Source organism: Dermacentor andersoni, chromosome 1, assembly GCF_023375885.2.
Source record: "Dermacentor andersoni chromosome 1, qqDerAnde1_hic_scaffold, whole genome shotgun sequence".
NCBI lineage: Eukaryota > Metazoa > Arthropoda > Arachnida > Ixodida > Ixodidae > Dermacentor > Dermacentor andersoni.
In genome coordinates, this window is record NC_092814.1 from 383,192,911 (window position 1) to 383,206,350 (window position 13,440).

The 13,440-nt window shown below is 43.4% G+C and overlaps 1 protein-coding gene across 1 annotated transcript in view; it reads right to left on the reverse strand.

Annotated features, from left to right (window-relative positions):
• Positions 1-3,114: 3,114 nt before the first annotated feature.
• The window catches only part of LOC140219903 (facilitated trehalose transporter Tret1-like), an 81,672-nt gene continuing 71,346 nt past the window's right edge, over positions 3,115-13,440 (reverse strand). The window contains exon 5 of the mRNA XM_072290037.1: positions 3,115-3,446. Within this exon, the coding sequence (XP_072146138.1) occupies positions 3,115-3,446 (332 nt within the window). The remainder of the gene's footprint in view (positions 3,447-13,440) is intronic.

Consider the following 13,440-nt stretch of genomic DNA (forward strand, 5'->3'; position numbering starts at 1 on the left):
ATGTTTTGGACTGTAATCGCTGACCTTGGGCGCCCAGCACGTTCATCATCTTCCACACTGTCCCTTCCCCCTGAAAACCGCTTATGCCATTCAAACACACGTTCACGAGAAAACGTTACATCTCTATAAGCCTCGGTTATTATTTGAAATGTTTCCGTGACTGATTTCTTAAGTTTCACAAGAAACTTGATGTTGATTCGCTGTTCAGTTTTTACATTGGACGTTTTTCCGGCATAATGCAGTTGCACATGTTCACTCAATGACGCAGCACTCCCAACTGGCGTGATCGATTCCGTCGAAACTGGACGCATGAATAGAGGAGGTGTGTGGGATTACGTCAGCAAAACAGTAGTTGCCAGCTCCACTCTTTTTTCAAGCTACACACTTAGTCTCATTTCTTTTGTGTCACACCTCGTATCTAGTGCCTGTAGTAACAATAGCTGATTCACCAAGAAAGATTAAGCAGCTGTGTCTTTTGCGCACCCGAATTGGATATCGAGCTACTCACTGCAGAAATCCCAAGGACTGGTTAATGTCCGCTGTGGAACAAAGCTGGCCAAACCGAAGAAAACTGTAGGTTATGCGCAATGGAGAAGGAATAGCTTGCGTGTTGTGCCGCAACTTCATCGTCACCAGGAAAAGCGCAGATACGCAAACCGAAATGTGTATCTGCTCGGCGTTGCCGGTGCATGAAACGCGACGCAAAAAAAAAATAGAAAGTGCCACGAGCCTCCAGGTGTTTGTGTGCTGCTCAAGATTGGGTATTCCAAAAACCTGTTAGCGCTCGGTGACACACTCTAGTAGTTGTCGTTAGACGTCGCCTTGTCCCCACTGTTGCCTTTCTGGACATACTAAGAGTTAAAAGCTGTTATATGAGACCCTGAAGTGTCATCCATAAACGTTCATTGAAGTCGACAGCCTACATGTAGGCTGTCGATTGTCGTTACCTGTGAAGTGCACTTCACATGTAACGTGACAGTGCTCTATGTGCCCAGTCCCACATGATCGTCTTTCGGGAACTCTTCCAAATGTCAAGCATCCAGGCGAGCAAGACTGAGCGGAACAGTCCTGCTACAGTACACGAAGACCCATGTATGGATGATCCTATCACAGAGGACACGATGCCTAAGAAGACGGCTTTGGTTTCGGTCACTGCCAGACCGAGTCTGTTTCATTTTCCCTACGTGTCCCTTGCTGTAAAACAGCACACACGACAAAGGCTAATCTCAGTGCGAGGGAAACTCGCTGGACACTTGTTTTCTTATAGGCGGCTGGAAGTTTGTCGGGAAAAAGCCACATATATTCATTTTTTATGTGACGAGCTGTGCTTACCGCGAATACTGTCTGGAATCTGGACGAGAGTTGAAGAACGTTGTCGTGCCATAGAGATTGGGAGTATTAATTTTACACTTTGCACACGAGAGTATAATCGCGGATAATTAGGCCTTCGGTGATCAACCGAACGCATTTTAGAAGTATTTGGTGGCCAGATGCACATGACGATGTTAAGCGACTTGTAAAATAGTTTGACGTCAGTCATCGAACAACTACTCAAGGACTGTTTGCCGAGGCACCTATTGGTCCAATTTCAGTTATTTGTACTGCGTTTGAACGCATGGCTGTTTACTTTGTCGGTTCCCTTTCTTCGAGATCTGAGATGTAAAATTACCACTTACAGATAGTAGTCAATTTCGCAACTCGCTACTCCAATGCCATCGCCTTGCCTCTATCGAGAAAGCACATGTTGCAGAAGCCCTTGTAGATAATTTTTTCACGCGTTAGTCTTCCAAGAGGCATAGTCAACGACCAAAAAAAAAAAAAAAGACTTTCGCATCAGAACTCATTTAAGAAGTTGGTCGTCTGTTGTCTCTAAGGTTCCAATTGACGCCTTGCTATGCAATGGTGAATGAACTCGTGGAAAGGTGCAATAGTAACTTTAAATAATGACGAAATGAATGTGCCAAGATCGCCCACGTTCCTTGGACCACTACTTAGCACCCTTGTTTGCTTACCGCTGTCTCACAAACATGGTTGGGCTTCTCACCGTTTGAGTTGATCTACAGACATAACGTCCGCGGTCCTGTCACAGTTCATCATTACGGCGTTTCTTATATGTGCTACGTCGTGTCCGATCGCTCACCTTCTAATGACGAAGCACAGTTCCAGGTCGTGAAATGTTACTTGTCTACCTTTATTTCTCACTATGAAGCGTGCATTTTTCTAAAAAGCATAATAAAATAATATTGGAGCAAAATTTAGTTACTACAGCAATTGATTAGTGATCGGATTGCTGAACTACCCACAACTAGCATCTCCAGGGTGCCAGAAACGACACTGCTAGTTGTGCGTTTAGTTTCGTGAGCTTCAAAAATACTTGAGGTACCAAAGTTAAGGCAGCATATACGACAGGATGGGGTTTATATTATTCCAAAATAATCGATAAGGGATTTAATTAAGCTGTTTAATTAGCGCCAAACAAATGATGCTGTTTTATAGCAGATCTGTAATTGACGGTTAATTTTAAATGCCGAAAAGCAACGGTCCTCTGTGGCAAGTTGGTTGTGCTCTCTTTTTCAGTTCGCTATTTTTTGCCTTCGCAAGCCTGCTACATGGAGTGTTTTGTAATTGTTTATTCTACGGGGATTTCGGATAAACTTGCCATTTCGGCGCAGTGAACTGCGTGTACAATGTCGCTTGAAAAAAAGGTACATCATTTGTTTAGTTGGCTCAGCAATGTTTCTCCGCGAGCGGATCTTTCTGTTTAGGTGGGGATAGAAACGTCAAACATGCTGAAAACCCTGCTGGTAACTTTGCGCATTATCTGAGAGGGAAGATGAAATCGTCAGCTTAAAATAATGTACAATGACAACAACCCGACAGCGGTGGTTTCTTTAATACATATATAACATAGCGAGCAATGTCTCTAAGAAAAGTACAACTTGCGATTAAGAAATTCGAACGTGAGCATGCCATATGAAGAATGACAAGGAAATGAATGTACAATAATCGAACAAATATATTCTTTCAATATGTGTACATGTGTTTTCGAGATACAGAAGAGGTGGTTTCAAAATTCAGCTTCCGTTATTAGTTGGCACGGCACCAGCAGACTTGTCACATTTTCCTCCCCAACTGGGAATGCCTTGACAACTGCTCCTCGTGCGGCTCGTACAACTGGCCGATGAGGATCTGCTCTAGAGTTTGGCCCCGCGTTTCAGGCAGAAAGACGCTGGTCAGCAGGGTGCCCACAAGTGTTGTCACGCCGAAGAACGTGGCTAGCGCAGAGAAGTGGCGGGTCTCGACCAGTGCGTGCGACATCCACGTGACACCCAGCGCACATGTCCAATTGAGTGCCGTAGCGGTGCCCAGAAAGACACCGCTGTCCCGGCACGGCACGAGCTCGGCGCCCAGTGTCCATACCACGGGACCCAGACCGACTGAATACCCTGCGACAGGGATCGCCCCAAGTGGTTAAGGCAGAAGGCTGGTCTAGTCCTTTTGAGTATGCTGACATATCTCCAGTGCTAGAAAACTGGCATGAAACATGCAGACAGGCCGGGCCAGGCACGTACCCAATGGGGGGCCCGGGGGGGCCCGGGGGGGCCCGGCCCCCCCCCCCCCCGAAGTTAAGACGCATACTCCCACCCCTTCGCCGCCCTCGTCACCACTTCTCACACACATTCCTAAAGCACCACCAAATCAATGTTGAGACTTGACAGCTATTCGGCGGTCAACATTTTGCTGCCTTTTTTCACTCCTTTTGGATGGCAGCAGTTATCGGCCTCTCCTGGGATGTGAAGGCCAGTTTCCTCATCAATTCGGTGCCCCCGCGATTAACTCGAGATGCATTCAGTTGTCACCGTCTATTCAACCGTCACACGCATCGTTAGTGCTTCGTTAGTTCAACCTTCTTCATTTAGACTGATCCAGGGACCAGGAAAGGGATTCAGTTCGTGGTCAGCTAGTCTGTATGCACGTGGAACGAGTTTCGGCCAGAGAAAGTGCCAATTGGGTTTAAGTTTTCTTTTTGTTTCATTATTTCCTCGAGTGACGGCTCGCCGCGACGCTGACAGATACTCGGAACCATATTCCCGCGATATGGGTTAGGTAAGGTGGAAAATAAAATAATGCGAGACAGCGTCCATCATCAAACCCTGCAATAACCCTTAAACTCATAGGAAATGTGACTCGCCCGTTAACTCGTCTGGTTTTTCCTTAATTGTGCAGCTCTTTTCGTGCAAAATTGCCAACTGGAAAAAAGAATCGCAAGGATTTCAGAAATTAAGCGATCTACTAAGAGAGAGAGCCAAGGCAACAGCCAAACGGGAAGGAAGAGCGAAAAGTAACAAATTTAACCGTTGTTTATGAAAATGTTTACGGATCAACATCTTTTTATTTAAAAAGGAAGTAGAGAAAACGCCGCCGGAAGTGAAGGACAATTCCGTGTGTTCTGAATGACGCTTCTACAGTTATCATTCGAGCCGCCTAACGTAGCCACTTCTCTGCTGTGCTTATGTAGGTGTTTTTCTAACCTTTCGCGGTGGGCGCAATACGCGACTGGCGGCCACGCATCGTTACGTAACTTCCCAAATAACAATACGAGTCGGTTGTGGCACTTAACTGGTTAGAGCATTCGGCGTTCGTGTTGTCCACTTCTCTACTCTTGGGACCTGTCTGCACGCCTCGCCTCTTTTTTGCATAATGGTTAGAGCAGTAAACGAGGGATCCAAAAGAACTGTGATTGTTCCGCGAATATATACTTCTGTATAATTCTTCCAGAGCTAATTAAAAAAACGCTACTGTAGTCGGATACAACTTGACTGTGCAATGAAACCCCGCCCACGCCCTCATAACCGCCAGCCACTGTTGCTCCGGAAGGCTGCAAATATTTCGTACTTCAAATTTTCCTGCTATCCAAATAAGGCGGTAACTACAAAAACAAAATTATTAGCGCGTAGTTTTATACCTTTTCCCTCCCCTATTATAGTGGAATGGCGAATGCCGAATTTTTTATTGAACTGAAATAACATGCTTGCTACGCTACAACTCTTTGTTGTGAAGTTTCACTTCAGATGGCAGTGAAGTTTTATGAGTAAAATGGGTTCAGCAGTGAAATGAACTGCTCCGCAGACTTTTGAAGAGTGAAATGCTCAGACTCCCTACATTTTGTCCATGTCTGTTGCACACCTCATTGCTTCCGCCGATGAAAAGTCTCTTCAAGAACAGCAGACGCTCCGGAGGTATCAAGTACGACGCCATTTTGAAAAGGCTGCTTGACGACGGTTTTGTTTGCTTCTGTGATTGGCTGGCGGAGTAACACAACTCCGCGCGGTCCGTGTGCCTTTGTTGCCAACTGCTGTTTTTTTAGGTTCTATTCTACTAAAGTAATCTTTATTTTACACTTTCGCTTCTTTACTTGTCCTTGGCAGTGGTCTTCCTGTGCGAGTCCATTAGACGTGGTTCTTTGTTTGCCAAGTAAAGGAGAGGTGCATCGCGCAGGCGTACCTCTAAAATACACTTTATTTCATTTCTCTTTTGTAGGTCTGCGCGTTTTTATGGCGAATGGTGGGCGTTATTCACATTTCTACTAGTAAAGGTACCCCCCCCTCCTTTGCACAGAAAAGTTACCTTGGGTCGGCTCCCCCCCCCACCCCGAAAAAAAATCCTGGGTACGTGCCTGGGCCGGGCGCTTGTCCTGTCTTTTTCATTCTGTGTGCCCATTTATTAGTGCTCTAAATATGAAGGTTTTCACCCTGTTAAGGAATAAGTTTAAATATGCCCCCACTAAAGCTAAATCACTGGGATGCCACGCAATAATCAGACCTGAATTCATACTTACATGTACCGTTTTGGACCCTTAGCCCAAGATAAGCAACAAAAAATTACAAGGAGTCTGAAGGAAGGCTGTGAGGTCAATATTTACAACATTTTCGATGTCAGATTCTGCCAAACAACTAATGCAGCACCATAAGAGAAACCTACTCGTAGTACGAAGAAAACATTGAGGTTGTGGTTCCTCAGGGTACCTGTTAATAAAGAATAATTAAACCATCACCGTTTCCGTAACCCTTAAAGACCAGATATACGTGACAACACCATGATATTGTGCCTACTAACAACGTTCTTTGCACGAACAGACAGAGTCAGGTTTTCTTTTTTCTCGCTTACAATACATGACTGAAAATGCTTACCGCGAACAGTTACATAAATTACTGTCCACTGTTTTCTCGCTTACATTGTATGATCTGTTCTATTCTGATACACCTTGATTGGACCTGTAGTCTGCACTATGTATTTATTTTATTTATTTATTTATAGATACTGCGATCTGAAATCGGATTATGGCAGGGTGGGTAGACATAGAAATATGCAAGCATGTAAACACATACAAAATTCATCAGATATGCAGGCATTTTGAAACATTGGTGAAGAATACATAACAAACAAGCAAAAAAAAGCACAGAAATTCATAACATTTGCAAGCATTTTTCAAACATTGATAAGGAATTCTGGGTAATAATATCAGTATTAAGATTATTCCAGTCTGTTATTGTCCTAGAAAAAAAATAATATTTGAAACAGTTATTCCGTGCGTCCATGGGGGTTATTGATAAAGCATGCCTTCGTCTCCTGTAAGCGATCTACTAAGAGAGGAGGAGTATAACCTGATGGAGTATAAGTAAAGAACTTGGAAGTGTTAACCTTATAATGGCCGTTTACAAGTTGAAAAAGGAACTTTAATCGACAGATACGGTTGCGCACAGTCACCGGAGGTAATCCACTGCGTCTTGTGAGCTGGCCAACAGACGCACGGCCGTTTGAATTAAAAACAAACCTAACTACCTTATGCTGTACACGTTCCAGTTTTTTTTTAAATATTGGTTAAAGTGAATGGGTCCCAAATAATTACGGCATATTCCAGCAAGGGACGAATGTAGGAATTGTACGCCAGTAAACGAACACTAGACGTAGATGATTTCAGTGAGCGCCTCAAGAAAAACAGTTTACCCAAAGAATTTGCAATAACAGTATCTATGCGCTTCGTCAAGGAAAGCTTATTGGTTATCCATAGGCCCAAATATTCGTACTCCCTTACCTGTGATAGAGATACGTTGTCAACATTATAAGCAAATCCAAGAGGTTTTTTCTTATTTGTGATTCTCATAAAAACCGTTTTTTTCAAAATTAATAGACATTTGCCATTGTTCGCACCAAGCAGTGACCTTTGCCAGGTCATTATTTAAACGCACCTGATCATCAACAGAAGATATCTTTTAATACAAAATACAGTCATCTGCGTAAAGTTTCACGAAAACTGAAAGTTCTGCGACTATGTTATTTATAAATAATATAAATAAAAGTGGTCCTAAAACGGATCGCTGGGGCACTCCAGACGCAACCTCTGCATTGTTAGAAGAAGTATTGTTTAAGGTGACGAATTGGTGTCTGTTAGTAAGGTAGGCTCTGATCCAAGTAAGTATCTGTTCATTTTTTATATAATACCCTAATTTATGGATTAATTTGTTATGTGACACCTTTCAAATGCTTTACGAAAATCCATGAACACAATATCTGTTTGTTTCCCTTCATTAATCGCTTGTGCGAGATCGTCAACAGTCTAAACTAACTTGAACATATCATTGCATATCACATATATCATCATCTGGAATCAAATAATTTTTCTTTATTAACCAACATGGGTTTAGGAAAGGCTTGTCATGTGAGACGCAGTTACTAGAATTCACTACAGACTTGCATTTTAACATGGACCGTAATCTTCAAACAGATTGCTTTTTTTCTCGACTTATCCAAAGCCTTCGACCATGTGGCTCACTGCCGTTTAATTTCCAAGTTATCCGTTCTCAATTTCGATACGCTCTCCTGGATTCGTAACTTCGTAACAAATCGTCATCAATTTACAGTCGTTAATAATTTTACGTCACCCCTTGCATATGTCAGTTCCGGTGTACCGCAGGGTAGTGTACCCTTGCTTTTTCTTATTTACATCAATGATCTGCCCAGTAACATCTCATCCTGCATGCATGTTTTCGCCGATAATTGTCTATTATATCGACCAATTCGCAGCCTTGATGACCATCGCATTCTTCAAGAGGACTTTCATCTCGTTACCAAATGGTGTGAAGAGTGGCAAATGAAACTTAACTCATCTAGATGCCAGCTAATGATATTCACGCGAAAAACATCGATTCATAGCTTTTCCTACTACATAAACACAAATATAGTATGTGAGGCATCAGCATATAAATATCTAGGCGTATCTAGGGGCACGTCACCGCATCAAACACGGTCATGCCAACATCGCTCTCTGTGCAGGCTGTCCTGATATGGACCGTCTCGACATTGCCGTTTTGCTTCGCTGGCTTGCTGATACCCGATCAACACCACCCTATCAAGCCACTCCACCTCCCGCCTCTGATTCAGGACGTCGCAGAAGCTAGCGCTTTCCCGCTTTTTCCCGCCTGGAATGAGCCTTTCATCTGGCAACCGGCTGCAACGGAATGCCTACTTAATCCACGTCTGCACCGGCTCGACTTGGGGCACGTCACCGCATCAAACACGGTCATGCCAACACCGCTCTCTGTGCAGGCTGTCCTGATATGGACCGTCTCGACATTGCCGTTTTGCTTCGCTGGCTTGCTGATACCCGATCAACACCGCCCTGTCAAGCCACTCCACATCCCGCCTCTGATTCAGGACGTCGCAGAAGCTAGCGCTTTCCCGCTTTTTCCCGCCTGGAATGAGCCTTTCATCTGGCAACCGGCTGCAACGGAATGCCTACTTAATCCACGTCTGCACCGGCTCGACTTGGGGCACGTCACCGCATCAAACACGGTCATGCCAACACCGCTCTCTGTGCAGGTTAGTTATTTACCGCATGCTTGTTGCACCCGTACAAGCAATCCCTTTTTATTTGCGGTGTCGTGCCCACTTGAGTATATCGATTCTTGCCGCAAATTGATGTACCAAAGTTGCTTACACTGCATCAATGCTTATGTTGTTCACCTCTTGCTTGTCCTCTCCGGCGACGTTGAACTAAACCCAGGACCCGTGACCCTAGAATCAATCGCTGAGGCGATATCGCGTCTTGAACAATCACAAAACACTGTACTCACTGAGCTTTCAAACATACGTAGTGCTCAGACTAGCATCGAAAATCACGTCAGCACTCTTTCCCTGAGGGTTGATGCTTTAGAAAATATAGTACACACAGGTCAAGCAGGCGGAAAAATTTCAGAACCAGGCTGGAACGATGAAGTTACTAGGCTTTCCTCCGAGATTAAAAACCTCACAGAGAAGTGCGATGACGCAGAAAATCGTTTGCGCAGGTCGAACTTGATCTTCTTTGGTATCACAGATGCGGCCGGTGAAACCTGGGAGCAATCAGAGGAGCATGTAATCGCTTTCTGCTCGGAGCATCTTGGTGTGTCGATAAATGCTGATGATATAGAACGTGCGCATCGAATGGGCCGCTTCCAAGAATCAAAAAACCGCCCAATCATTGTCAAACTGGCACATTTTAAGGTGAAGTCAAAAATTCTGACAGCAGGGCCGAAGCTGAAGAAATCAAAATTTTCTGTTCGTGAGGACTATTCTGCGCATGTTCGGTTAGCCCGGAAAAAGTTGTACTCTTTTGGTAAGGAAAGGGACGCCACGTTCAAAATACGGTACGACAAACTGGAGATCGACAAAAAACAATACATATATGACGCCAATACGGATCGCGTAATCGAACTTTCGTCATAGCGATCACCACCCGCTTCCAAGGTTCCATATAAACAGCTAGCTCAGCCTTCGCAAAGCTCACACGTCACTCCATCTTATCGTAAAATGGCTGTCATGTTCACGAACGTTCGCAGCTACTTACCAAAGAAGGAAGCTGTGGAAGCGCTTCTTGATGATAATTGCTCGGATATTGCGGTCTTTACCGAGTCGTGGCTTACCGCAGACATTCAGGACAGTGAGCTGCTCGAGGCTAGTAGAACGTTTAGTGTCTACAGACTTGACAGAGCTGGCCGAAGAGGAGGTGGTGTCCTGATTCTCGTTAAATCAACGGTAGTCTCACACTTGGTACCCGTCCAATGCAGCCTTGAACTACTATGTATTAACCTGTCCCTTAAATTTGGTAACATCTTGCTTATCGCCTGCTACCGTCCGCCAGATTTAGATTGCTCTTTTGTTGATGAGCTGTATTCTGTCCTTTTCCACCTCCAAACCCGCTTTCCGCGAGCGAACTTGGTGCTATGCGGAGACTTTAATTATCCGGATATAGACTGGGAACTGTTATCAGCATCTTCTCGTCAGTCGAAGCAATTTATTGACTTAATTCTCACCTTTAACCTGTTCCAGTCTGTTAGAATCCCAACCCGTGGTACCAACATCCTTGATCTAGTATTTGTCTCAAAGCCTGAGTTATGTCAGTCTCTCTCGTGTGCTAGTAGTGGCCTTAGTGACCACAAACTACTATTTTTTGATTTGGCTATTCCCATTCCCACCCGCAAGCCATCTTTAAAATATATTCGTGACTATAACAAAGCCGACTATGCGCAAATTAACCTTGAACTGGAGGCGTTTCTTTCTCACTTTAGTAAAACTGCTCACAACCGAACCGTTAATAGTAACTGGTTACTCTACAAGCAAAAAATACTTTCGCTCATGGAAACATATGTCCCGCTGATCTGTATTCGCGGAGATGCTGATAAGCACTGGTTTTCTAACGGCCTTCGACGGTTGTTAAGAAAAAAAAAACGACTTTTCCGAGCTGCCAAAAATTCTGCCTCTGCTTCAAAATGGGACAAGTACTTTGAATGCCTCCGGGGTTATACAAATCTTTTGAGGCATTCCAAAAAGAAATTTTTCCATAAAGACTTGCATAACATTATTCGGAATAACCCTAAAAAGTTCTGGAACATCCTGTTGCCAAACCGAAACTCGCCTCAAAATATAATGTTGCACGACCAAGATGGCTCGCACGTCGCCGCAGAAGACTGCGCAGATGTCATGAACACTTACTTTTCTTCAGTTTTCACTCGGGAACCAGTCCTAAACGTACCCAGCTATCCCAGTCATAATTTCAGCCAGATGCCTCCAATTTCCATTTCAGTCGAAGGCATAGCTAAACTCATTGATAACTTGAAGCCATCAAGCGCTCCCGGGCCGGATGACATAACTACCAAGATACTAAAAGGTACAAGAGATATTTCATGCCAGATATTACAAATAATTTTCAGTCAATCACTTTCAAGTTCAGCAATTCCAAATGACTGGACATTAAGTAAGGTTGTCCCGGTTTTCAAGGCTGGTGACCGCTCTGATCCATCAAACTATCGACCAATTTCATTAACATGTATTGCTTGTAAAATGCTCGAACATATCGTATACTCGCAAGTCTCCTCTCACCTGGACAGGAACTCCTTCCTTTTTACCGAACAACATGGATTCCGCTCTGGATTTTCGTGCGATACCCAGCTTTTCGAGTTTACTACCGACCTTCACCTGAACTTAGATTCATCTTTTCAAACTGATATCATCTACCTGGATTTCTCTAAGGCCTTTGACCGGGTTCCACATCAACGTCTTATGGCTAAACTCTCCTCTCTCTCTCTGGATCCCTTAATATTGTCATGGATTTCTTGCTTCCTCTCAGACCGCACCCAGTTTACTGTTATCGGTAACCACCGCTCCAAAACCTCCAAAGTCATTTCAGGCGTTCCGCAAGGCTCTGTCCTTGGACCACTCTTATTTTTAGTCTTTATCAACGACCTTCCTACAAATATCTCCTCCACAATTCGCCTTTTTGCTGACGATTGCGTTCTTTATCGTCGCATAACTACCACCTCTGACCAGAGACTCCTCCAGAAAGACCTTGATATAATAGAAACTTGGTGCACCACCTGGCTGATGAATCTAAACATATCCAAATGCAAGAGCATGCAAATATCTCGAAAGCTTTCCACCTTTAACTTTTCATACTCGTTAAACTCCACTGCCATATCACGTGTTGAATCGTACCGATACTTAGGTGTTGTTATCACTGACAAACTCAACTGGTCTGAACACATCACGAAATTAGTGGCAGAGACATCCAAAACACTTGGTTTCATTAAGAGGAAGCTTTAGCTCGGGTGCTCCTATCTAAATACATGTAAAAGGAGAATTCGTTTTTCTCGGCAACCACAGCACCAAATTTGACGCGGTTTGTTGCATTTAAAAGAAAAACTTAAAATCTAGTGACTGTTGGTTTCGAATTTTCGATTTAGGTCGTCAATTTTTTATTAAAAATTGGCAAAAATCGCAAATTTTCAGAAAACAAAACTATCAAGTTTACAACTCTGTAACTCAGCAAGAATTGGTGATATCGCAATTCTGTGAATTGTAATTAATAGCACATCTAAAGCGGACAAATTTGACATCTTATACATGAATCTCAAAAAATTTATTAATACGTAATTACAGCTTTTGCAGAACCCTCGTAAACAACGTAACAAACTCACGTAAGATGTAAACTGACATATCAAATTTGTCCGCTTTGAATGGTCTAATGGATGCCGTTTACAGAATCGCGATATCTGTTCTTGATGCAGAGCTATTAGCTTGTAAACTTCGTGCTTCTATTTTTATCAAACGTCTGAATTTTTGAAAATCCTTTTAACAAAATTCAAGCCCTAAATCAAAATTCCGCTTCCGACAGTCACTAGAATTTAACTTTCTCTCTCAAATGCAACAAATTTCATTAAAATCGGTCCAGGGGTTATCTCAGAAAAACGTTTTTGCGTTTTTACATGTATTTGAATAGGCCGCGTCGGAGTTGGGCCCGAGCTAAAGCTTCCTCTTAAGCGTGCCCTTTCTTTATCCCCCAGTTATATCAGAAAACTCGCCTATGAGGCGTACGTTAGGCCGAAACTTGAATATGCCAGCTCAATATGGAGTCCTCACCAGCAATATCTAATCGAATCACTTGAAAGCATTCAGAATCGGGCTGCTCGTTTCATCGTTTCCGAATATAATAGACGGGTTAGCATTAGTGCCATTAAATCATCCATTAATCTTGAATCGTTATCTCATCGAAGGAAGATTTCACGGCTATGCCTGTTTCAAAATCTATACTATAATCGCCCTGACCTGAGAACCACCCTTTTAGTGCCACCCATACGGTCATCACGACGTCTTTTCAATTCTATGCGTATACAACGCATAACTGGTTCGACAAACACATTTAATAAGTCTTTCTTACCATTGGCGATTGAAGAATGGAACTCGATTCCAGAACCATTAGTCAATGAACGTGACAACTCAAAATTCAGGCAGCTAATATCGGCTCACTTTGCCAAATAATCTCATAATCGGTAAACATTTCCAGCTTTTTTTCATATATCCAACGCGTATTTCACTTTGTGGCTCTTCCTTAAGATGGGACATAAC